Below are 25436 nucleotides of genomic sequence, written 5' to 3'. Positions count from 1 at the left end.
TCAAAGGATGCACCTTGGGCAGTGCAAGAGCCCAGCCAGGGCTACACCCAAGCTGGATGGCATGGCATGAGTTTTCACACTTTTATCAGTTTTGGTCCATTTCCATGTTGGGTTCAGTGTCCAATCCCAGCTCCAGGTTGTGCAGTCCCACCCTCCCAGGTTGCTCCCCTCAATGCTCGGTTGCTTTACAATTTTTGGGGCTGAAGCTGCAGCTGTCCTTGGTTCTTGGGCTGGAAAAGGATTGAGAGTGGGACTGAGGAGAGGAAAAGGATTGAGAGTGACTGAGGAGAGGAAAAGGATTGTTCTGTGGGACTGAGGAGAGGCAAAGGATTGTTCTGTGGGACTGGGGAGAGGCAAAGGATTGTTCTGTGGGACTGAGCTGTCAGGAGAGCTGCTGACACTTCATATGGAGTTCAGTCACACACTAACAGAATGTGGAAAAGATGGAAGCTCAGCCTTCAGGCCTGGTGAGGGTCCGTGCAGGAGCAGCTCAGGGGTTGATGGGCCCCTGCTCTGCTCCCTCGGTGCCCTGAGCTTTGTGCACTCTGTGTTGTCACTCCTATGGAATATCTGCATTCCCCAGGAATGTGGAGAAGCCAGCAGGCACAGAAGGGTGGCTGGCTTCAGCAGTTAGAGCTGATCTGCTGGGGTTTCTCAAATACAGTCTTTAGAAACCTCTGTTTCCCACTGTTAAAATATTTTTGAAAACTTGAAGGATACGCAATTCATGAAATTGAATGAATATGCATGTAATTGTTTCTTTTTCTTTAATTTCATGGAGCCTTAGATCTTAAATTTCAGTCACAGGGATTAGAGCCATGAATCATAACATTTAGTTTACTTAGTGCTCAGAAAATGACTTTTAAAGCCCATTATTCTGCAAAGAACGTTACATCTGATGCTGCCTGAGTATTTTCCCCTTTTACTTTTCTCACCCATCTGCAAATTATTCTGTCAGTTTCTAACCCCATTTGTGTGAGCAATTCAGCTGGGGGAAAACAGAGAGGGGGGAAAACCCCACCTTAGCTCACAGCTCAAACATATGTGTTATTTTCACCTAATTAACAGCTTTTACAGAGCAGGTTCCGTGTTTGCAATTAGATGGGTGCAAGAAGGAGCTGGTACCATCTGCTGGGGTTTCACCACAGAAACAGCTCTTGAGCCCTTCTGGGATAGCAGCTGATGAATATGAGAAATGTGGATGTTTACATAAACTAACGAGTGCTGGTACTGCCTTATCTGCACAAGTGGAAGGATCAAATATTTAAGCAAATCCACCTCAGACGAGAGCGTGTGCTTGGGATTGGTGCTGGGGAGAGATGCTTTGTCTCATGCTGGGAATGGAGATGTCTGATGGAGTTGAGCAGCCTGGCTGGAAGGATGCTGACAAGGCAGCAGGAGCCAGGCTGGCCTGCATGTGAGACTGCTCCAAAGAAACAGAAACTCATGGAGCAAGAATGGGACTGACAGGATTTTGATCACAAGTGGATAAAGGAGATCCTGCTCTAAGCTCTGCTCCATGTGTTCTCATTACCAACAAAAGGAGTGATTGAATGGGAAGAAAGAAGCATTCCTGAAGCTTTCCCTAAACACAAACTGTGCTGAGACTGAAGTCAGCCTGAACTTGCTTCATGTGCACCTGCTCTGCTGCATCCTGGCAGTGGAACTGCTGCTCCATCAAGGGATGAGTGCAGTTGGTCCAAACAACTTGAAGTGTGACAGAGCAGAGAGTTTGAGCCTCCAGAACCACACTGCCTGCAAGTCTTTGTTCCAAGCTTGTGTCACAGTTGGCTGTCACTGCATTACAATAGACAGTGAAGTCCTCCCAGCCCTGAAAGCTCCTGGTCCAGGGCCAGTAAAGCAGGAGAAAGTCTCTCACTTGCTTCAACAAGGGCTGGATCAAATTTCAGAGGCAGGCTGTGTCCCTGCCATCCTGTTCTCCTTCACACATCTCAGCAGAGCCTCTCTGGTTCCCCATTCCCTGCAGCAATGCTGTGCTGTGAGCAGAACTAATTCAGCCACCTCTAGCATTTGGCTCTGGATATTTGAGCACAACAACTCAGCCATCTCTAGCATTTGGTTTTTGGTATTGAGCAGAACCAACACAGCCACCTCTAGCATTTGGCTCTCAGTATTGAGCAGCATTTCTTTTCCTGCAGGGCAGGTGACATTCCTGGGGGACCAACCACTGCCTGTCCCAGGCATTCTCTTCTCTTCCAAAGGCACCAGCACCTTAGCATGGCCATGGAGCTCACCTGATGCTGATAATCTCTCTTTCTCAGTCTGCACGTGGTGATGAGAAAGCAGAAACTTTTCATTCCTACACAATTCCTCAACTTGATTTTTGTTAATTAAAATCTCAGCTGATGGGTAGAGGATCTCATTTCGTGAAGCAGAGAACATTTTGGCAGCCCCCATGTGCTGCTTTAGCTGCTCCCCGTTTGCTCTCAGTGTTCCCTCTCCACAATCAATCAGGAGGAAAGTGGAGCAGCTGCCCTTGCTGTGTGCTGTGGGTGAGCTGGAATTCAGCAGCAGGCTGCAGTGTGAGTGCTCACCCACCTTTCTCTCCAGAGCTGTGCCCCTGCCAAAGTTCTCCTCTCCAGCAGGAACGCCCCTGCACCGTGCTGGGGAGAGAAGGGGAGCAGCTGCTCTGCACCTGGGACTGTGCAATCCTGGCACATCTCAAGTGTTGTTTAATAATTTTGCACAGATCAACAGTTTTTGAATAGTGCACACTCCGTTCCGTTCAGCAGGTTTTTAAACTCTCATCGTGCATTCATGGATCAGTGCACCTTCTCTAAGGCTCAGCAATTGTCTGCATTGTTAAACCCAAATGTTAATGCCTGCCACGCTGTCCTTCCCTCTAGTTCAGTGCATTTCAATGGGGGTTAAACGCTAAAACCACTCTTAAAACTTCAAACACCCATTCACATCATCACAGGCTATACCTGGGCTCATCTCCCTCCTCCCTCGGTTTCCTGCTTAGGATGAAGAGCATTGGAGCTGCTTCAGGCTCAATTTGGCATATCTCATTCTTTACCTTTTCTCCAGTGAAAGCTGGTGGTTGGGAGGGGGAAATCCTTCTAATCCTGTTGGTAAGTGTGGCTGTTGGAGTGCTGTGAGCCAGGCAGTGTGTCCTGTTCCTGTGGAACATTATTATTCAATGGTAAGATGAAAAACAAACACATATCGAGCACATGGGATTGGGAATACTCGGCTTAAACTCTGGCTATCGTTTCTAAGTAGGAAAGAAAGCTCAGAATATATCTCAGGGGATTCCTAAAAACAACACTCCTATCTGAAACTACAGCAGCTATTTCAGAGAACAGTACTTGGAGACCTGCTTTGCCAATAAAAACAAATTAACGGGAAAAGAATGTTTCAAAAATGACACTTCCAAGACTGTTCTGCACATGTGGAAGATTAAAAGGGAATAAAACCTCTTGTTTTATTAGTTTAAATTCCAGCATCATGTCATTTGCCATCCTTTACTCTGATATTCTTAATCTACCATTTGCCTCAAATTGCTTGCAGGCAATATCTGCAGACCCCAGTGCACAAGAGGAGCTGGGGCAGGGGGAGGCAGAGCTGTTGTGAGTTTCTGAAGCAGTGGTGAAGGCTGTTTTGGCAGCAAGCACCTCTTTTCAAGGGTGAATTTGAACCTCAAATTTAAATTATCTGGGGACCTGACTAGATAACCAAATGGCTGAGTTTTTCAGCTGAAACACTCTGTGTTAGACCAAATTCTGATACACATGGTGTCTGCCTCAGTTTTCTTAAAATGTGTTGTAAAATTAGCACCATCCCTTTGGGGTTGGTGTCAAAAACTCACAGGTGAGAAGTGCCACAGGACAGCTTTGCACCGTGCTTGGTGTCACACTTACATCCTCTTAGGCAGCGTTGCTTTGCACTGAATGGATTAGAATTCATTCCTTTGGGTAGGAGTTTCTCCTTTATAATTCATTACCCATGTCCATGCCCAGCTGTGTGTAAATACCAGTGAGAAGTGTTTGCCTGGAGGTGAGAAAGGCTGACCTTGGTCCCCCTGAGGTGCTGCAGACAGCAGAGGGATGTCCCTGGGGCTGAAGCAGATCTTGCCCTCCCCTCCCACGCTAGAGAGTGCGAGGGAAATGGTTGTGCCCAGCAGGGTTTCCCAAAAATAATAAACAGACGGAGCACTGTGGCTGTCTTGTCTCCTGTGAGGCTCCTTGCAGGGTGACCTGCCAGCTGAGGGTGAGGAAGGAGCTTGGAGCAGACCCTGCACGCAGAGAGGAGCCACAAGCAGGCATCTCTTGTTGTCCTGTCAGTTCACGTCCCCTCTGTTTTACCTGCTCCCCCAAAGGGTGCAGAAACCTTTGTGACCTGAACATCAAATAGTTTCCCAATTACTCCTCCCAAGCTGCTATCTTCCTCTGGTCGGGATTAGCCTAAAGTGAGGAGGCTGTCACACAGTGTACAGGGCAAATTGAGCTTTTTTACAATTACCTGTGGGGATTGGAGCCAACCACCTGCTTCAAAGCCCTGAGAGGTTAATTGCAGCCCTCTTTCTCTTGACCTGCACATGGGAGCACACGGTGGCTGGCCTGCTCCCCTGCAAAGTGTCTCAAACAGCACTTTCTGGGGCTGCCAGGCAGCTGACAATGGATGCTGACAGACTGCTTTACACAGCCTTGCTCCGTGTATTTTACATGAGAGGGTGGCATTCTAAGCTTTTGCTGATTCTTCTCACTGTGTAGTGTTTGTAGGAGAGATTTAAGAGCCTTTTCCCTCTTTGTTCCCTCAGAAGCAGCAGCTCAAAGGGATTCAGTGTGGAAGCCAGGCAGCTCTGGTGGGAACAGGCAGCACTGGGACCAGTTCCCCTCCCAGCAGCATCCCCAGCACCTCCGGCAGTCAGAGAGTGGCTGCCAGGTTTGGAGGGGCCTGAAAAGGAGAGAAAGTGCAGGGAGACGTTGCTGCAGGGCCCAAGGCTCACGGGGTGTCCATTCCCTCTAGAGCAGTGAGAGGGAACAGTGCTGCTGCCATGGAATCACAGCTCCAGGATGGAATCAGCTCTTTGTCCTGGCTCTCGAGTGGGTCCCAAGGGAAAAAGGAGTGCTGGACATTTCCTGTCCATACTCAAGGCCCTCATTTCCTTCAGATGAGCCAAGTCTGCTTTTTAGCACCAATTGTAGTGAGGTGAGTGAAAGGAACATGGCAGTAATGAAATATGTGTGAGTGAAACAGAAGCTTCCTCATGGGAGCTTCACTCTATGCTGCTTGTCATGGGGTTCAGCTGGATTTTCCTTTGAATTGTCTGTATGCTTGTACTTAACAGAGTAAACTCAAATTCTAGATAGAGAACTGAAACAACAATGGCTCTCTTCAAGTTTTCTTATCCAGGCTGGGTTGTTTTCTGGGAGATACACTTGAGTGAATGCTGAGCTCTGAACGCTGCACTGGGTGCACAATAGCATAGTTATATTTCCTGCTTTGTACTTACCTTTTGGTTCGTATATAAATGACTGAATGTGTCTGTCTAAAACTAAAATCTGTGACATTTGTAAGCCTAGATGTGAAATCTGCCCCCCCAAGGTTCCCCTGATGGGGAGACCCCTAAAACGTGCTGTGCCAGAATTAAGAGACGAACGGGACTTTTGGTTTCTTTGGTCTTCAGGCTGTTTATTTTTCTTTTATCAACAGTTCAGCATGCTGTCTACATACCAGACTTAGCCTACAAAGAGAAGGCACCAAAAAAGTCACAAAACACACAGGTTCAAGATATTTTAAAACTATTTTGTCCAATTAACCCTTAGAACGTATTTTATTTCTACTCTCTACCAATAACGAATTATTCTTGTGTCCACCGTGGTTCTTTTTTTGTCTGCCATGTTTTGTTGTCTTTGATTTTGTTGATGCCATGTCAAAATGTCCTTCCTTTAATGTTTTTCTTCTAATCTCTGCCCAGTTGGTAGAATTTGCTATGTCTCTTGATGGATCTTTTGTATTATTATTTGAAATGGCTTCTGGAATCTAAGGAAATGGGACAAAATCTGTTTATATTTGCGGGTTTGTGTCCTGCAAAGATGTTCTTTCTTTAAGTTTCGAGGCTGTATTCACTCCTTCCTCTTGTGAAAAACATGTTCACTCTCCTGTGAAAATTTAAAAGGTTAATTAAAGGGCAATAAGAGACAAGGACCATAGAGCAAAGGTTATTATGGCTGGGGGCATTTAGAAATAAAAACCATATATTTATGACAAAGTTACTTTAACATCACACATAAAAAAATCAATTTTCATATTTGTGAAAAGCCAATATTATAATATGTATTATAACACATACTTATATGTGTTATAGTATATAGAGCATACTATAATAGTAATAGTATATATTATATTATATTATATTATATTATATTATATTATATTATATTATATTATATTATATTATATTATATTATATTATATTATATTATATTAATAGTATATATTTTTATATATTATTATATGTATATTATATATTACATATATATTATATTATATTATATTATATTATATTATATTATATTATATTATATTATATTATATTATATTATATTATATTATATTATATTATATTATCGTATATATTACATAGTATATATTATATATACTATTTCAATGCTATGTCTAAGCTAAATTAACAGTAGAAATGGAAGCTATATCTTCATAACAAAGTGATTTTAACATGACACATATAAGATCCATTTTAATATTTGCGAAAAGCCACTATTATAATGTGTATCCATAACACCCCTCTGTATGAGGAATTGCTGGTTGCATTTATTGCTGTGTATTGGAATTGGAGGGTGCAATAATTGATTTGGCCACAGGTGGCGCTGCAGCAGGAGGTTTAACGTCTTGTTGTCGTCACGAAATGACGTCAGCGGAAGTACTTAGCATAAATTACGGAAGTGCAGGGCGCCGCCATTTTGCGTACGGAATAGGTGTGCAGGGCGCCGCCATTATGTGGGAAGGGCATAATGAGTGTCTGGGGTACTCCCGCGGAACGGCCATGGTGAGTGATTGACAGGCCGGGAGGCGGGGCCTAGGGCGGGGCCGGAATGGCTGGAGGGAGCTGCGGGCTGGGGAGCGTTGGCTCTGAGCTTGGGTGTGTGAGAGAGCGGGCGGGGAATGGACACTCCGCGCCGCAGCTATGGGCAGTAAAGAAGCGCTGTTTGCGATCTCTGGGTCTGTGGGCATTAAAGAAGCCCTGTTAGTGATCTCTGGTCCGAGATTCCGTCCGCCCGTCCCGAGGGAGCCCTGTCCTCCCGCAACCTCCGTCTGCCCCGCCAAAGCCACGTTTGTGACTTAAAAACCGCCGCGGGTCGCGCTCCGCTCCCCCGGGCAGAAGGGAACGGCCTTTTGCGCTGTTTGCCGTGGTATTGCGTACCCGGGGCGGTCCGTGCGGTCCCTGGCTGCGCAGGTTGCGTATCCTGCGCCCTTTGCGTACCCGGGGCGGTCCGTGCGGTCCCTGGCTGCGCAGGTTGCGGACCCTGCGCGCTTTCCGCGATCCCTGGTGGTCGTGCTCCGGGGATGGGCCCGCCCGCTCCAGGGCTGCTCCTCGGCAATTCGGGGCGTCCCCCGGCTGTGGGGAGCGCCTCGCAGGGCTGGCGTGTCCCCTGTCCCTGGGGGAGCCGGGGGAAGCGATCTGCCAGGCTGTGCCGACGCTGCTGGAGCGGGGGCAGGGGTGTGCCCGCCCCGCCGCTCATGGCCGCACGGGCTGAGGGGCCGCACGGGCCGAGGCCGGGCGCTCTTTGGGGCGCTGATTATCTCCTTAGCCTCTTGTGCCGCTTCGGTGCATGGCGTCTGCAGGCTAGAACCTCACAGGCCACCCTACATGCTGGAAGAACTTTTGCTGCTGCTGTGTTCTTTAGTGTAGCAGCATTGTATGGTCTTAGTCACAGAGTCCCATAGAAAGGGATTTAAAAGAGCCCCTGGGTCTGCGTTTGGAAACTGTTCCTGCACCCAGTGTAAAAGATCATTTAGTTGGGACAGCCCTGGGATGATGTTCCCTGCCCAGTGAATCTAGGAGATCTAAGGCGTCTCTTTCTGATCTAGATATTACGTTTCCCATTGTGTGTGATTAACCCTGCAGAACATAAATCCTACCTGACTTTTCGCTGTCCGTTTCTCCTCCTCGGTTCCTCATGGGTCTGCAGCATCCACGTTCTGCTCCAAACCACTTCACCAGCGTCTAGGGATGTCCAAATTCTTTTTTCTTCCTTTTTTCTTCTTTCTTTTCCCTGGGGATTTTCCAGCTCTCAGCTGCTGTTTCTCCAGAGGTGTCCCCACACCAGGGCACCCCTCACTGCTGGCTCTTGGCTTTGTGTCTGCTCTGCCAAGGCCAGGGTTGAGGCGCCCCAGACGGTGTTCTGTGTTCAGACTCAGATGTTTATTATTTCTTATCTACATTACAAGTCCTGACTTCTACAGCATTCTAGTAACAAGCTACAAAACGGCCAACTGTCTTTCTCTACAAGGTCTTTTAAGGCTAAACTATCCAATTAAGAAATGACACCTAAATTGTTTTCACTTTTATCCCAATAACTAATCCCTTGTGTCCCGCACTGCGGACTTTTCTGTCCAATTACACACCACCACCCAAACCCATGGAGAAGGGAGAAGAAGGACCAGCCTCCGCCCTAAAACCTCCATCTTGCTCTACATATATTGTTATATTCTAAACCCTTAAACTCTTAAGTTTTCCACCCTGTGATGTTACACACTTCTAATCAAACTCCACACCCACAATCCCAGTTGTGTCATTCCATTTTGGAAGCCTTCTCCACGGCCTCAGGTCAAATGCAGTGTTCTCTTGTGGGTCTGTGCCTTTCAGCACAGAAAGTTTGAAATACTCAACATCCAGCATTCCTAGACTGATATTTTTATAGCTACAATTAATGTCCATTTTCAGTTCCCTAATTTAGCACCTTTCTTGTCTGCTGACAAGAACATTTGATGCAGCAAGAAGAGAATCTGAAAAATTAGCTGCTGTCTTGTCAGATATTAGTTATTCCCCTGATCCGGCCTTGATGTTTATCCCTCCCTCTTTGAGTTTTCTTAATTATTTCTGTCTTGTATTAATTCTCACATAACTCCCTCGATGTAAGCTTTATGGTTTAGAATCTCAACTGCTCATTCAATTAATGGGCTTGCTTAATGTGCTTAAACTTTCCAGAGACGCTCGTGACACATTATGAGGGAGGGAAAAAAAGATTCCAAGTCTGCTCCATCTCATTTGTGGTACTCCTGAGCCTGAAGTCCATTTTAAGCTCTTTATCAGATTATCTAGATTTATTATTTTATATTCTTGTGTTCATTAAGCATTTATGTGGAGGAGTGTTCTCTCCAGAAGAGGGACTGTGTTTCCTTTGCCCCATCCCTCATCACCTGGCTCAGCCCCTCTGTAAATGAGCAGTTGTAGTTTCAGTACATTGAAAAGGATCTGAGAGGCTGACTTGAATATGGCAAATGTGGAAGGACAGATCTTTTACTTCATATCTGAAAATTGTGTATTTTTTTGAGCAAAATAAGCATCTGCCAGAGGTTTTCTCTATTTTTTCTTGGCTCAGTAACCCCTAATCCCTGTTAATATCTGAAAAGATTTGAGGTTGGTTTGCAGAGGGAACCCAGCCTGTGTCTCAGCCCATTCCCCCCTGAAGCCTACATGAGTTATCTCAGTAATTCCAGGAAAGCAGAATTTAACCACGGGCTCAGCCAGGCTCCCTCTGTGCCAGAGCCTTGGGCAGGTGACACAGAGCAGCCCTGACAGGAGAACAAAGTGCATTCCAGGGACACAGCCACATCTCATCAGCTGTGGGCTCCAAAGATTAAAACCACTCTGAAACCATGGGCTCTGTGCGAAATGAGCTCCTCTCTCTCTTCAAGGCAGAATGCAAACCAGATAAAGATAAAATACATGTACACATGCAGGTATATAACTCATATTATACATGTAAATAAACATGAATATTGTACATTAATGTTATACATGGCTGGGTGTTTGTGTATCTAAAACTACACTGTTTGTATAGCTAAAACCACACACACACATATTTATAAATATATTAGAAACCCCTCCCTGACAAAGGAGTCCTGTCTTCCAGGATGCAGATTGAATTAGTTGCTACATCATGGTTTTATATAAATGAGATTTGTGCTCAGGACCTTGATTTTGTGCCAGAAGATCCCTGGAGCCAAGAGGGCAGATGAGTTGTAGAACACAGCCCACACGCTGCTTTTAGCAGAGATTTCATGGAATGCCACGGAGCAACTATGAATACATTTTGTTAAAACAATTACTGAGAAGTCCTAAAAAATAATGCTTCTGCTGCACTTCTGCTCATGAGCCATAAGGGGATCTTTGTCTTTCAGCATTACAGTGCTCAAGGAAAAGGGAAAAGATTCTGGTTTATGGTTCTGAGTCAGTCTTTTTCTTACTAACATATGGCCCCATTTTTCCTGGTTCTTTAAGCAAGTTGTAAACATAAACGTTGATGCACATGGAGTTTGATTCATGAAGGGTTTAATTTGCCTAATATAAAAGATTCACACAGGTTATATAACATCATTAAATTATTTTTGTAGTTTGAGTAGTATCCTTTGAGGAAAGCACAACTCTTTCCCTGGGGTCCATTTATCACTGTTTGCTTCTAATTAGAGAACTGGAAATGCAATATGCATGACTTAGATTTGCAGTGTTGTCTTAGCCCTCATGTATCATCCTCGTTCTTCCTCAGGAACTTTTATTCATTTCCTCATTTTTTATATGTATTTTTTTAAGGTTTCTGAGAGCTGTGACTCCATCTTTGTTAATGGCAAGGAGATGAAGAGCAAAGTGGACACCATAGTGAATTTCACGTACCAGCATTTCACCACGCAGCTGGAGGTGACGGTCTGGGTGCCGCGGCTGCCGCTGCAGATCGAGATCTCCGACACCGAGCTCAGCCAGATCAAGGGCTGGAGGATCCCTGTCACCTCCAACAAAAGGTGGGTATGTCCCCAGCATGGCCAGCTCCTCACACTTGCCTGGGGGGCTGCTTTTACAGCACAGCCATTTGAGAATGAGCATTTAAAAATTGCGGTCAGCTTTGCAGTCTGCCTCAGCCCTCATTCAGACACTGGACAGTTTAAAAGGCAGAGCTTTGCCTGGAGCATTAATCAATCCCACACAATCTCAGGACATTGGATCACACATTCCTGAGGAGAAGGATCCGGACATCTCCTGTAGGTGTCACACAGCCCTGTGTGTGTATGTGTGAGACATTCAGCACTGCCAGACCTCAGTTCTGTCTGCTGGGACAAATAACAGGGCCAAGGAAGGGTTCAGGTGTCACTGCCTTGGACCAGGTGACCCAGGTCTCTTCCAACCCACACCCTCTGTGATTCCATGGCTTTGGGTGGTTGTTCAGTCTGTGCAGACCTGGCTGCTGCACTGCTTAGCAGCTCTGAATGAAGTAAGAAACAATTCCTACTGAAGATCATGTTCCACCAGGAAGAAGTGGACAGGGAAAAAGGAGAGCAGAGACAGTGGGGCTTCTGAGCTCTGATCCCATCATTCCCTACTGGAAATGCCCATTCTGTAATAACCATCATTTGCAAGATAGAACTTCCTGTGTTGGTAGATTTCAGGTGAAATTGAAAAATATTAGTGGGGAAAAGGCGTGACACCAGGTCAGATTTATCACCCATGGCAGCAGCAAGAGCAGTGCTGAACACTGTGGCAGCTCCAGCTAAAGCTCTCCAGTGCCCAGGAGAACATCTCAGCTCCTGAGGAGCCTGGAGAGCCCAGGCAGCAGTGGAGAACTACCCAACACTTCATAAAGGCACAAAACTAGGAGTAGCACACAGCTTGCAGGGTGGTCAGATCACGAGCTCCAGAGAATGGCAGTGACTGACCTCTTGATTATGTGGGCATTTTTCTGGCTGTGGCAGAGGAGGTGATGAGAATCTGGCACAAGAGAAGTTGCAGTGTTTGCTTCAGCGACAAAGGCAGGAAGAGCTGTGCTGGGTGAGGAATGAGTGGATTTAAGCTGAGTGCTTAAATCTTCACTGAACTCCCTCTCCTGCCTGTGCTGTCCCAGCCCTGAGGCACAGCTCCTGCTGAAAGCAGTGGGATTTTGCTGAGCACACAGCTGCAGGATTAGGCTGGTGTTTATTGCAGGAGCAGACATTCAGCCCTGCTTAGCAGTCGTGGGCATTCTCAAGTTAAACCCATTACAGGCAGCGCTGGAAATTTCCCCCCTGGTGTCTCCTCCTGATTTATTTGGCCAGCTGAAATAAAGAGAATGGTCTGAGAGTCTGCTCTGCTTGCAAGCTGGCAGGCTTTGCAGAGTTTTGGTGCAAAGCATTTGCTGCTGCTTGGATTGCTCTGGAGCTGCTGGCCCACGTCCTGCAGGCATTTTCCAAAGTGTGGACACTGTGCCATCCCCCTGGAAGGTCCATGGCCCACGTGAGCAGCAAAGGTTTCAACAGGAAACAAATGATCTCTCCTTTTATTGACCATTCATGGGGATTTTTAACTTTGCAGGGCAATTCTGAATCAATAGTTCAGAGCCAGCATTAGTTGTGCTCATGCTGACATTTACTTTGCACATAAGGTTTTTACATTTCCTTTATTTTTAGATTTGGATGGTTTTTACCTGAGATTTAGTGGCTTTTCATTTTGGCACTTTTTTATTATTATGACTTTTCTCTTTACTTTTTAATCTGCTTATACCTCCACCTCCTATGTGTTTCCCCAAATCCTAAACATGGGGGAGTTTTTATGAGTTTTTTGGTGATAAGCTGAAGCACTCAAGACATTTGGACTGCAGTCAGGAGCTGTGGGTTTGAGAGTAAGCAGAGTGCTTTTATCTTTGCAAAAACTCCAAATCCAAGCATTTCCCAGCAGGTGAAGCCATAGCATTGTGTTGTTTCAAGTTTGCCTTCATGTGAGAGCCAATATTGGCAATTTGCACGAGGTTTTTGATATCTGTCCTTGAAGGAAACTCAAGGATTCTTTCCAAAGTCCCTGACAACAGGCTTTGGCAGCCTTGGAGCTTAGCCCAAAAATCCACTGAAACTGTGTCACTGTTCTGGTCATGGCAGGATTGCAGTGTGGCTCCTTGTAGCTCACCTCAAACCACAAACAAAACAATTTCCCACTTTGCTCCTGTCCTGCAGGGCTGGTGTCCTCACACCACTGCTTGTGCTCTCAGCAGGAACTGCACATTGCTTTAAAGTCATTCATCAACATACAGCAGGCAAAATGATGGAATGTTTTACAGGGATTGTGCAGAGACACTTCAGCAACCTCCAGAGGTTCTTCCATCTCCTCTGGCTGCCCCAGGGCCTCGTTCCCACCCCACAGCGTGGCTGCCTGGGCCAGATGGCAAAATAGAGCTGGGTTTACAATAATCTTAAACGCGTTTATTGGTGCTGTTAGCAAAAGAAACGTTTGTGCATCAGCATAGCTGTTCTTCTGATACAGCTGCTCTCCTTCAGACCTCAGAGAGTTTATGTGCCCCAGATCACATCTGTTCTTCCCAGGGGTGGCTCTCCAGCCAGTAAAATGTCTTGCTGCTCCCCGTAAACCCTGCCATGTTTGTAATTGTAAAACACATGTGATTACAGACATGTTTGCCTCCCTGACTTCTTGAATCATTTCCACAAAGCCATGAAGAAAGCAGGGTCTTTAAAAACTTTTACAAATGTCCCCTGCACATTGAACTGTGTTGGTTTGTAGCTGGTCTGAACAACTGCAGGAGCAGGAACTTGTCAGCAGAAAGGAAAAGAGAGGCTGCTTTTATGCCAAAAACTGGAAAAAAACCCAATTCCTCTGCCCTGTGTAAGAGCAGCAATACAATTTACCAGATCTCCTGCAAATATATGGCAAATCTTTAATATTTTCAGCAGGAGAACTTGATCTGTGGTGAGTGCTGCTGCAGACAGGAGGAGCCTCCCTGGGCAGGTGAAATTCAGCTCCACCATCAGCTCCTGGGTTGAGCCTGAGCCAGCACAGGCTGCACAGACCCCCAGCCTCAGCAAACAGCAGGTCTATATTTAAATTAAAGTCAAATATTAGAGCGTAGAAGAGGTCCAGGCAGACTCTGCTAGTCTAACAAGAACATTTATTTCTATTCCTCCTGCATCTGCAAAATAATTACCTTGTTCTTGAGGTTCCTGCACCAGCTCTGTGCACACATATTTACATGGCATGAGTGGCTTCAGCTTGCATTAATAGGAGTTGCATGGCTAAAGTCTCCCAGAACAAGCTGGAATTTAATTTCAGTAAATATTTGCAGCTGGGATAGGACGTTGTTTTCAGGAGGCTCCCAACACCACCAGCACAGGCTTCACTTCAGGCAGGGTTTATTGAGCTCTGCTTTGGTCCTGTCCAGTTCTGGAGACAAAAGCAGGAAAGCTGGCCTGGGTTAAATGCAGGGTAGGAGAAACTGCTTGAGTTAAACCCTCAGGGAGTGCTGCCTCTCAGAAGTAAAGCTGTGAAATTAAGAGACACTGGATTCAAACCGTTCCACTGGTGGGTAACAGCGTCTGCACAAAGCTGGAACACGCTGTAAATTTGCTCCTTTGGTTAATTGACTTTAATGTCCTTTGGAGATAAGGCCTTGGAGATTTTTGTTAATAGGTAGGCTGTATTTTCAAGATCTGTGAAAGTACCAAATTACATTTCTTCTTGAACTGTGAGTGGAGTTATGTGCAGCTTTATTTCTGTGGCTTCCACTAAATCAGCTTCTAGTGGTTTGTAATTTGTATCTGAGAGAGATTTCTTTTTCAATTAGGGATGTTGGAAATGTTTTTTAAATATACCACTCTTTGTAATGAGTATTTCAAATCCAAACCCAGCAAAACTGATTTCTTTAGGGTTGGTTTTTTTTTTTTTAAAAACCAGAAAATTAGCATCTGGCCCAAGAATGTGATGCCTGGTTGGAGAGGGGTGCAGATTAAAAGAGACACACTTCAACTGCTCAGAGACAAGGTCTGTAATGTGGAGCTGACAGATCACTGATTAGATCAGTGCTTGCAGGCACCCTTGGAACAGGCTGCTGCTTCAGCTCAGCTCCCTGGCAGAGCCTTTCCTCTGTGAAATGTAAATTAAATGTAATTCTGGCAACCTTGGCTCGCTCCAGAAAAGCACAAAACCTTCCAAGCAAGTTTGCCAAGCAGCAAGAAATAGGCTAAGGAGGACTCTGAGAGATTTTCAGAGATGACCAAGGGAAAAAAGCACAATATGGAGCAATAGCTTATATTCACCAGGACTTGTCTTGAGCAGAAAATGAGCTTCCTGCTTAATGAAGGATTTTAAGCTTACTGAAAACACTTTAATGAGGAGTTTAAAGGGAACTGTGCAATTCACTGGATCTCAAACACTGACTTACTGCCTAAATCTTGATTTTGTGGTTTTAAAGTGGAAAAATTATATCCTTTGTTAAAAAATAAAACAAAACCAGAAAGATCTTGAGTTGAGACCTGGCAAAGCAGACTTGCAAAGCTTGTACAGAAAATTCAGACGCCTCCCTCTCTGCACTGAAAGAACATGCCTTGCTCATCCCAGGCTTTGGAGAGGCTTTTCTGGTGCTCCACATTTGTCTGCCACAGAAAACCTGTTTCTGAGCAGAAGTACATCAACATCTCTGAATGTTTTTGTGCTGAAATGGAGCTTTTGCATTTAAGATGCCCCAAGGAATGGGCTGGACTTGAATCATCGTTTTGTTGTGGTAAATCCTGGCTGCCCACACGGCCCCAGTGCTGGAAATAAGGACAGGAGTGCTCCCTCTGTGCCCCTGACAGCAGTCCTCCCCTCTGGCCATTCCACAGCTCATATTTATCAGCTGGGGCTGGAAGAGAATTCCCTCCAGTTGTTTGGAATAGATTTCCTCTTGGACAACCCAGCAGTGCAAAGTTTTAAACAGTGAAAGTAGAAATAAACAAGCACATAAATAAAGATAACAGCAACCCATTGGATCTGAATAAAACATCGACTCACTGAATTGTTTGGGTTGAAGGAAACCTTACAGATTATCTTGTTCCAGGCCCTGCCCTGGGCAGGACAAACAGGAGCAGGAAGGGAGTGTTGTACATGATGCTGTGAATATGAGAACATCTGCCAACCCCACCACGCTGCCTCTGGGTCTCCTTTCCCATAACAGGGCTGGTTCCCATCAGTTCTGTGCTCTTTTGCCCCACGTCCCACAAATGCTCCTCACCTGAACAGCTTTTGCACATTTTTCTGCAGTTCTGCACAGGCACTAATGGTACTGCCTGCATTATTGAGAGAGGGTCAGATCCCCAAATCCCAGAGCTGAGCTTGGTCCTGCCAAAGTCTGAGATTGTTCAGAGCTGGGTTATGGCCTGGCTGAGCTGGAGAGGGTCAGGACACAGGAATAAATTGAAAGTGGGAACATTAAGGAGTTCATGGATTCGTTTACAGCATGGATGGATGTGGACCACAGAAGCCCAATGAACATTCCCCTTCCAGAACTTTCTATGTGGCTGTTCTGCCAGCTGTGAGCTGACTTCAGACTGACACCAGTGCTGGCAAGGAGAGAACAACTGAAAGTTTCCCTGAAATACCCAGCTAGTCAAACTCTCTAAGACTAATTTCTTTGGGAAATAGAAATCCTGTTTTGTAGCCTTCCCCCTAACAATTCCACTGTTATTCAATGATGTTTCACTCAGCAGGTAATGATGGACACTTGTTTTATACACACAAAACCAAAAGGCACCACAGACCATTTACTTGAGGCTGAATATAAATATTCAGCTAACAAGTGATGCATTGAAAATGTATTTCCAGTGGATTAGGTTCTGTAACACTGGGACTTTCAGTCATTTTGAAGAGCACAAGGGTTTTTCTTAGATATGTTTTCAGCTTACTGGCTGCCAGCTTTGTCATAAAACAATTTATAACAAAAGCAATTCTGTTTTATAATAGTTTTTCATAGCTGCTATTTCAAAGGAGGAGATAAAGGGACACAGTAACCACAAAACTACCTCCTGCAATACTTTGAAAAATGAGAGACTTATCCTGTATTTCCCACCCTTGATATAGAGGTGGCTTCAGGCTCAATAAATACAGGAGGGAGGGAAATTATTTCTGAGCAATGAATCCACAGCATGGGGGCATAATGAGTAAAAGTGTGACCACCCACTGCTTAATACCTGACTTGGAAGAGATAAGAGGATCCATGTGTTTGTGCCAGGCAATGAACAAGAGAAAAAAAAATGTAAAATATTAAATATTGGTGGTAAACTGGGTCTTCAAGCAGACAAAAAACTCTCTGAGGTGTGACAGCAGTGCTATCATGTACAAATCACTGTGATGCCTTCTCTGAGCTCCAGGGAAAGCAGTTTTATTTCACAGGTTCTACTTTGAAAGGGGACAGACAGAAAATGTGGAAGTGTGTCCAATGCTGCAGGTGTCCTGCACGGTGTAATCTGAGTCACCCTGCCTTGAGGGGGAGCCCAAATGTTTTGTTAACAGCAGCTAAAGATTTTTTTGTGACAGAGCATTTTGAAAACTTCTTAGCTGATAGCACATTGCTAAAGTTACAGCTGTTCTAGCCAGTCACTGAAAGCACACCTACACCTGCTGCACACATTGCTGCCTTGTCTGCTTTCTGGTAACAGTACACAATACTTCATCATTGAGCTTAAAACCTTCTGCTATCTTGTAAAGAAGTCTTAAAGTCTATCTTAAGCAGTCTTAAAGTCTGTCTATTTTTCTGCAGTCTTGAAGTCTATCTTAGCCTAAAACTCAAGCTATTGTTTTATGTCCTTGTTATCCCACTGTAACTTTTTCTGCCTTCAGACCTTGCAGCTGCAGCTAGCTCTGAGTTTCTCTGCTCTGCCTGGCTCTAAGCTTTTCCAGCTTTGTGGGAATCACTTCCCTTTGCCACGTCCCCAGAGGAGGTGCAGCTGGAGCTCTGCAGGGCGGGCGGGTCTGACCGAGCTGGCTGTGTTCACAGGCCCACGCGGGACAGCGAGGATGAGGAGGATGACGAGAAGAAGGGCAAAGGCTGCACCCTGCAGTACCAGCACGCCCTGGTGAGGGTCCTGACGCAGTTTGTGGCCGAGTCCTCGGAGCTGGGGGGCCACCTGACCTACCTGCTGGGCTCGGAGTGGCAGTTCGACATCACGGACCTGGTGGCCGATTTCATGAAGGTGGAGGAGCCCAAGGTGGCCAAGCTGCAGGAGGGCCGGGTGCTGGCTGGGCGAGAGCAAGGCATCACCACGGTGCAGGTACAGCCCCTGCAGCCCACAGGGGCTCAGCCTCACACTCACCTGGGCTGCCAGGGCTCGGGGCTGGGCTGGCAAAGTCACTGATCGCAGGGGAAAAATAATAATAAAAAAAGAAGCTGGAAAAATGGGCGTGCTAATCAGAAAAGGAAGTTTGAGCGGGATTCATTGTGGCTGTATGTTACTTCCATAAAATGCCCTTAGGTGAAGCTTTTGTATGGATTTGTCCATCTTAGTGTGACTGGAACACAGGGGGATTTCTCTGGCTGGTGAAAGAGGGGACATGAGGCACACAGCCAGCTCCTTCTCACTTCACTGGGACCATATGAGCACAACTGTGGGGAAATTGTACCAAATATCTACGTGCACCTTTACATCCTTGAACATATCTGAAAAATTAGTTATGTTCACAAAACCAATCACAAACCATGGACACAAAAATAATCTTCAGATGCCTTTTGGGGTGTTCATGTTCCCCACCTAACCTCTGTCCAAATTCATGCACCTTCCTTAATCAAAATAAATGAATGGAAGCCCTGGGGCTCTTCTCAGGGGCTGCAAACACCTGCAATGTTCTGGTCACACTCTGGAGTCAACACAGGGATTTTAGGGCTCAGCTCCATTCAATCTGAGATAAATGGGATAGAGAGGTCAAGGGATTTCTGCCCTTAAAATGTCTCTTCCTCTCCAGTGACCCTAAAAGAGCAAGGAGCTCCAGAGCTGGGAGCTGTGCTGCAGGTTTCTCGTGTTGGATTAGACAAATCACACCTCAACTATTCTGGGCTCAAAGCAGCTGTTTCTGTCACCAGGATAAAGATGAGTCTCTTTCTGAGCATGCTGGAAACAAGGTCTTAGAGCAACTGGCAGGAGTGTTTTGGCATTGAAAAATGCAGGCAGGCACCCAGTGGGATTTCCAAAGTTCTTTTGCAAGTCTCACTTTCATTTCATTCAGGTCGTGTGCCCCTGGAAAGGCAACAGGCCAAGTTCCCATCAGCCAGGCTTTGAGCACTTATTTATCCCCTCACTGAGTTTCAGTGTTAATCAGTGTCTTACACTCTGTCCTGGCCTGCACTGCATTAACAGGGAGTTTTATAGACCCCACAAAAATGACTTTCAAAAAACCCCAAAGATCCATTTAATTAATTTTATATCATATATATTTTGTCGAGATCAAGCTGCAATTTTGAAGTGATTTGTTGTTTTATTAAATTATTTTTTTAGATAAAGCAATTTAGCAGCAAATGAGTGTAATATCTTGGGGGAAACATCAGCTCTGGCTTAGGCATGGACATGGCAAACCCAGGATTAATGTGGTGTGCTGGTCAGAGGCCAGCCTGGCTTTGAAACACTTCCTTGCTGTTTCATGCAGGGCATTTCCTCTCTCCTGCCAGGTGCTGTCCCCTCTCTCGGATTCCATCCTGGCAGAGAAGACAGTGATAGTTCTGGATGACAGGGTGACCATTGCTGACCTGGGGGTGCAGCTGGTGTCAGGCCTGTCCGTGTCCTTTCAGAGCAGCAAAGGGAACAAGAGAGCCATCCTTGCCACCACCTCTGCCCACGACATCCTGCGCACTCCCAAACAGGTACGCCCCACAAAATGCATCCATTCATTTCATGCTCCTTCTGCTCTGGCAGAGGAATTTGCTGTTAATTTTAGGCAGGAAATATAATGAATATATGGCTGTGAAAAGCAGTAAAATGGCTGTTCATCTTCCTGAGTCCTGCACAGTGACCCCTGCACTCTCCAGAGCTGCTCTGGGGAGCTCACAGCACAGGGAAAGGGATGCACAGTGCCAAACAAACATGGACGTGCCACAAAAATCTCCTTTTCTGTGGGGAAATGCAGCCTAGCTGTGCAAGCAGGGCTGGAATGCCAGTCCTTAATTGTCTCACAAAGTCAGCTCAGCCAAAACGACCTCTGGCTGCAGGTGCAGAAGTTTTCATGACCTGCAGTGCTGAAAACTGATGAGTTTGTGCTTACTTTGAACCATATAATCGGAGGAATTAAATAGCTTTTAATGAGACCACAGAACAAATTCTGGATGTGGTTTTTAATAGATTCCATAGAACTGAGGTTATACATCAGTGCAGAAAGTGTAACTATATTTTTTCCACTAGCAGTTCGCAGCAAGAAGACAAATTGGTTTGGTCAAACATAAAAATGGTGGTTTTTTATGAGTGTTTCTACAGTTCCCAGGAAAGACCACAATCCCTTTTGCATATTGCAAGTCCTGCATATTTGAAAGCATGACAGAAATATAAAGTACTGCACTGAGATGTGTTCTCCTCCCAGTTTGTTCCATGGGCTGGATGGGCTCGCTGGCCCGACACATTCCAGCCCTGCTCATTGCATTCCATGAGGCCCTGGAACTGCAGCATTAGAGAAATTCCCCATTATGGTCCTTTACAAACCTAATTGACCGTGATGTTGGAAATATGATTATTTTCATCATAAGGCTCCGGCATTCAAAAGAGGCTTCTCTCTTCAGACTGAGAGAAAAGAATCGTCAATTGTTTTTTTCCAGCATTTGTATTAAATTTACATGAGTGTTTCTTTGATAGTTCCTGAAGGTGAGGTAAATGCCTCAGTGGTCTAGAGAACACGAGCCTGCAAGAAAATGAGCAGCAGAGTAGACATTTCCATTTTCTTTAAAAAAACAAACCAAAAACAAACCCTGAAATTAAACTCTGTATTCTTTTCAGACTTTACCAACAGTGTCTGATTTGTGCTCTCTCTCTCACCTGTTTTCCCCCATCCTGTCCCACCAGGAGGCTGTGGTGAGTGCTTGGGTTCTGTTCAGCGACGGGGCGGTGACGCCCTTGGACATCTACGACTCCAAGGACTTCTCCATGGCCATCACCTCCCTGGATGAGATGGTGGTGTCCTCACACCAGAGCCTGCAGTCCCTCTGGCCCGTGGTGGTGGCAGAAGGGGACGGGCAGGGGCCCCTGATCAAAATTGAGATGGTGATCAGCGAGCCCTGCCAGAAGACCAAGCGCAAGAGCGTTCTGGCCATGGGGAAAGGAAACGTCAAGGTGAAGTTTGGTCAGAAGGATTCGGATCAGAAAGGGAGCACCAACGACATCGATGATGTGGAGAAAGATTTTAAAAGCCATGCCAGCAATGCCATAGAGAAAGCTGCAGAGCAAGAGAGGACAGCACAAGACTGGTCCAAAAACCACGAGGACGTGTCCGGTCCTGAGGACAATGCAAACAAAAGCACAACTTTCATCTCTCCCATTGATCAGGAGTCCCTGGAGGATGGCCAGCTTCAAAACAACCCAACTGCCTTCACAGGTTTCCCTGCCCAGGTAGAAATACCAGGAGAAAGCAATCCCAGTGACCTCTCATTGACTTCCAGAGGATTGACAGACCTGGAGATTGGCATGTACGCTCTGCTCTGTGTTTTCTGCTTGGCAATCTTGGTGTTTCTGATTAACTGCGTGGCATTTGCTTGGAAGTACAGGCACAAAAGGTTTGCTGTGAGTGAGCAAGGCAACATCCCCCATTCCCATGACTGGGTCTGGCTTGGCAATGAGGTGGAGCTCCTGGAAAACCCAGTGGACATTTCGCTCCCATCGGAGGAGTGCACTACCATGATTGACAGAGGGATGCAGTTTGAAGAAAGCAACTTTCTCCTTAATGGGAGCTCTCAGAAGACTCTTCATAATCATATCCTCAGATCTTCTGAGTACCTTTGTGAAAAAGAAGTTAAAAGTGAACCTATAAATCCTTCTGGGCCAAAGCAGAAGCGAGTAAAGTTCACTTCATATACAACAATACTGCCAGAGGATGGAGGCCCCTACACCAACTCAATTCTATTTGACAGTGATGATAATATTAAATGGGTATGCCAAGATATGAATCTTGGTGATTCCAAGGAACTTAGGGACTATATGGAAAGACTGCAAGACAATATGTAAAACTACTTTCTTATGTTTGTAATCACCTTTATGCCTTCTGTTTATGGATGGTGGAGCAGTCAGTCCAGTCAGCAATAGGAACAAGACAGCCCAACCCTGGAGGTCCTGAGATGATAACCTGATGGCAGAGAGCAGGTCCAAGAGGCTGGCTGAGTTAATCCTGTTTCACCACAAACCAGGATGTGCCCCTAAAGCAGCTCCCTGTAGGTGTTGGAGGTGTCACACACGATGGCTGTTGCTGTGTACTGCCTGGTTCTAGCAAAACGCTGATCCACCTGCGCTCAGACTCAGAGGAGACTCCATTTGTTGGTCATCTCTCATGAGAAATGGTCAATCAGAAAAGAAAGGGATGTTTGTTTGCATTGATTTTTTCTAGTCGTCGTCCTTTGTAAAGCACAGTGGACATTTCTTGCTCACAGCCTGAGAGGAGGCTCACGGAAAAAGGGATTGGAATGAATCTCATTTTATTGCCTATGTGCAATGCAGCCAAGTAGTCTTATTATTTTTTACAGATATAAAAAACCCCATGTGGTTAATTTCTTCTTATATTGTTTGTGAATTTTATTTGACTTAGGGAACATTAAATATTTTCTTTGAAGGGGTTTGGTTTTTTTTTTTTTCGGTTGTACCAAAGTGTAGTACAGTAATATTTATAATGATTTGAGTTTTTTATTCATCTGCTTCAGCCCCCAGAGATACCTCCTTCATCACTGATTATCTTCCTCCTTTCCATATGGGTCGTTAGTATTTGAAACATAGAAAGGAATTAGAACTCTTACTGGGAAAGGGTTGTGTCTTCTTACAGGGAACTGTAAATATAATAATAAACCCTGGAAAATAAAAATCAAGGAGTAGCCCTGGGTTCACTTTTGTCATTGCTAATATGAAAAAATAACCTGTAAAAAAACCCAGCACATCCTTCAAAGGGAAATGCTTTGCTGAAACAGTAGCTTGGCTGACAATACCTGTTATTATCTGAGTGGGAAAGTCAAACGTGGCACTGGAATGCATAAAGTGGGAAGGAAAATTTCCTAGGAAATAAGCAAAGCTTGGAGTCACTGTTTCTCTGTGCTAATGAATCCATTGGGGGTAGAGTTCAGCAGGCCAGAGAAGTTCATGCTCAGCAGCCTTGTCTAAACATCCCTGGCCATGAAGCCATTAAAGAGAAAAACTTTACACCATTTCCATTAAAAAGGGAAGAAAAGACACATTGGGACTGCAGCCACACAAGGGACTACCCAATTTTATCAAGGAAAACAAAGCTGCCATTTCATATGCATCACATCTATTTTTTTACTGAAGGATGGCTGAGATAAATTGAAAATTACAGTGAGGAAAAACCTGAATCTACAGAATACTTAAACCCCCCAAATAAATCACATGTTCTTGTGATGGATCCTGTGCAATAACCACGAGCCAAATTCCAACTGCCTTACATACTGGAGCTCCCATCCTTTAGGCAGATCAAAGCAAGATTTGAATTTATATATAAACCAGAAAATTGTAGGAAATTCTGCATTTGGGTCCTAACCACAACTGGGAACATATTTAATGTAACTGCTGCAAAATACAGGAATTTTAACACTGAGACTAGAAGTGAGGACACCAGGCTTATATAAGTGATTAGAGACTTGCTGTTGCTGGCACTGAACTGCACAGGGAGGAGATGGCATCTGTTGTAATCTAATTTTGAGGAGAGAAAATAATAGAGCACAGATATGCTTCTGTTTCATAAGGGATGCAGCTCTTGTGCGTCAGATGAAGTCTTGGGTTGTTTAACAAATGTTCTCTCCCCTTTCAGTGATCCAGGAAATAAGGAAAGATGAATTCCTACAATGATCCTTATCACTAACAACATAAAAACCCCTTTATAGAATCTAACTTCTCTTTCCAATGCATTATTTGGCCCAACCAGAGAGCAGAACAAAAAACCCCTATTTACTATTGTTTGCACAATATACTGACCCAAACTGACCACAGATTGATTGACTCTTGAAATCAGAGGAACCAAGCTCTGCTGGCAGGTGCAGAGGGCAAAGAGCCCAAAGAGCAAAGCCTCCCTCAGCCAGCGAGGCCGTGGCCTCAGAGAGAGCTGTTTCCTCATGGAAACCTTTCCTTCCATTCCCACTGAGGCTCCATTTCCTCATGGGAACCTTTCCTTCCATTCCCACTGAGGCTCCATTTCCTCATGGGAACCTTTCCTTCCATTTCTGTGAGGCTCCTTATAGAAACGTTTCCTTCCAGCCCTGCTGAGGTTCTGTTTCCTCATGGAAACCCTTCCTTCCAGCCCTGTTTTGGATTCCATCTCCTCATGGAAACCTTTCCTTCCTCTCCCACTGAGCCTTCTCATGGAAACCTTTCCTTCCGGCCCTGCTGAGTCTCCATTTCCTCATGGAAACCTTTCCTTCAACTCCTGTGAGGCTCCTCATAGAAACGTTTCCTTCCAGCCCTGCTGAGGTTCTGTTTCCTCATGGAAACCTTTCCTTCCACTTCTGTTTTGGGTCCCATTTTCTTATGGAAACCCTTCCTTCCAGCCCTGTTTTGGATTCCATCTCCTCATGGAAACCTTTCCTTCCAGCCCTGTTTTGGGTTCCATTTCCTCATGGAAACCTTTCCTTCCACTCCTGCTTTGGGTCCCATTACCTTATGGAAATATTTCTTTCAACTCCTGCTTTGGGTTCTGTTTCCTTATGGAAACCTTTCCTTCCACTCCTGTTTTGGGTTCCATTTCCTCATGGAAACCTTTCCTTCCAGCCCTGTTTTTGGTTCCATTTCCTCATGGGAACCTTTCCTTCCACTCCTGCTTTGGGTCCCATTACCTTATGGAAACCTTTCCTTCCACTCCTGTTTTGGGTTCCATTTCCTCATGGAAACCTTTCCTTTCCTTCCAGCCCTGCTGAGGCTCCGTCTCTCAGCTGGAGAATCCCTTGGAGGATCCCAAAGTTCAGGGGCTTCTGCTGACACCCTAGGGTGTCCCTGATGCCCAGTCCCTGGCTGTCCCTCGTGCCTGGGCACTCAGGGAGGGGCCAGAGCCACCAGGGGACACCTGTGGCCTTTCCAGAACTTTCCTGGTGCTCCTGGGTGTGGCTGACCCCAAACCCACTGGGGCAGGAGGTCACAGGTGCCTGGGGCTGTGTTCCATGTGCCACTGAGGGGCAGCTCCTCGGGGGGGTTTGGGTGGCTCCGTGGCTCAATTTGGGCTGGTTTTAGAGCCACAGAGGTGGTGTCCTCCTCTGCCCAAGCTAAATGACAAT

General features: G+C 45.6%; 1 protein-coding gene and 1 long non-coding RNA gene across 4 annotated transcripts in view; one reads left to right on the top strand and one right to left on the bottom strand.

The window, feature by feature from the left end:
* Positions 1 to 24611, top strand: part of TMEM132B (transmembrane protein 132B) — a 207923-nt gene extending 183312 nt beyond the window's left edge. For 2 of the 3 annotated variants that reach the window (XM_064726513.1, XM_064726514.1), the window contains 4 exons: positions 10802 to 11007; positions 17988 to 18261; positions 19650 to 19841; positions 21028 to 24611. In XM_064726513.1, the coding sequence (XP_064582583.1) occupies positions 10802 to 11007; positions 17988 to 18261; positions 19650 to 19841; positions 21028 to 22182 (1827 nt within the window). In that variant the 3' untranslated portion in view covers positions 22183 to 24611. The remainder of the gene's footprint in view (positions 1 to 10801; positions 11008 to 17987; positions 18262 to 19649; positions 19842 to 21027) is intronic. The other variant, XM_064726511.1, reaches the window with a different exon arrangement.
* LOC135454642 (uncharacterized) lies at positions 5632 to 8479 on the bottom strand. Its single transcript, XR_010442167.1, has 2 exons — positions 8128 to 8479; positions 5632 to 6128 (listed from the first exon to the last, which is right to left on the bottom strand). It is a non-coding gene; the product is annotated as an uncharacterized LOC135454642 (long non-coding RNA).
* Positions 24612 to 25436: the final 825 nt, after the last annotated feature.

This window comes from Zonotrichia leucophrys, chromosome 15 (assembly GCF_028769735.1).
Source record: "Zonotrichia leucophrys gambelii isolate GWCS_2022_RI chromosome 15, RI_Zleu_2.0, whole genome shotgun sequence".
NCBI classification, from domain to species: Eukaryota; Metazoa; Chordata; class Aves; order Passeriformes; family Passerellidae; genus Zonotrichia; species Zonotrichia leucophrys.
The sequence above is the reverse complement of the archived record's forward strand: the minus strand, read 5'-3'. Positions and strand labels throughout refer to the sequence as shown.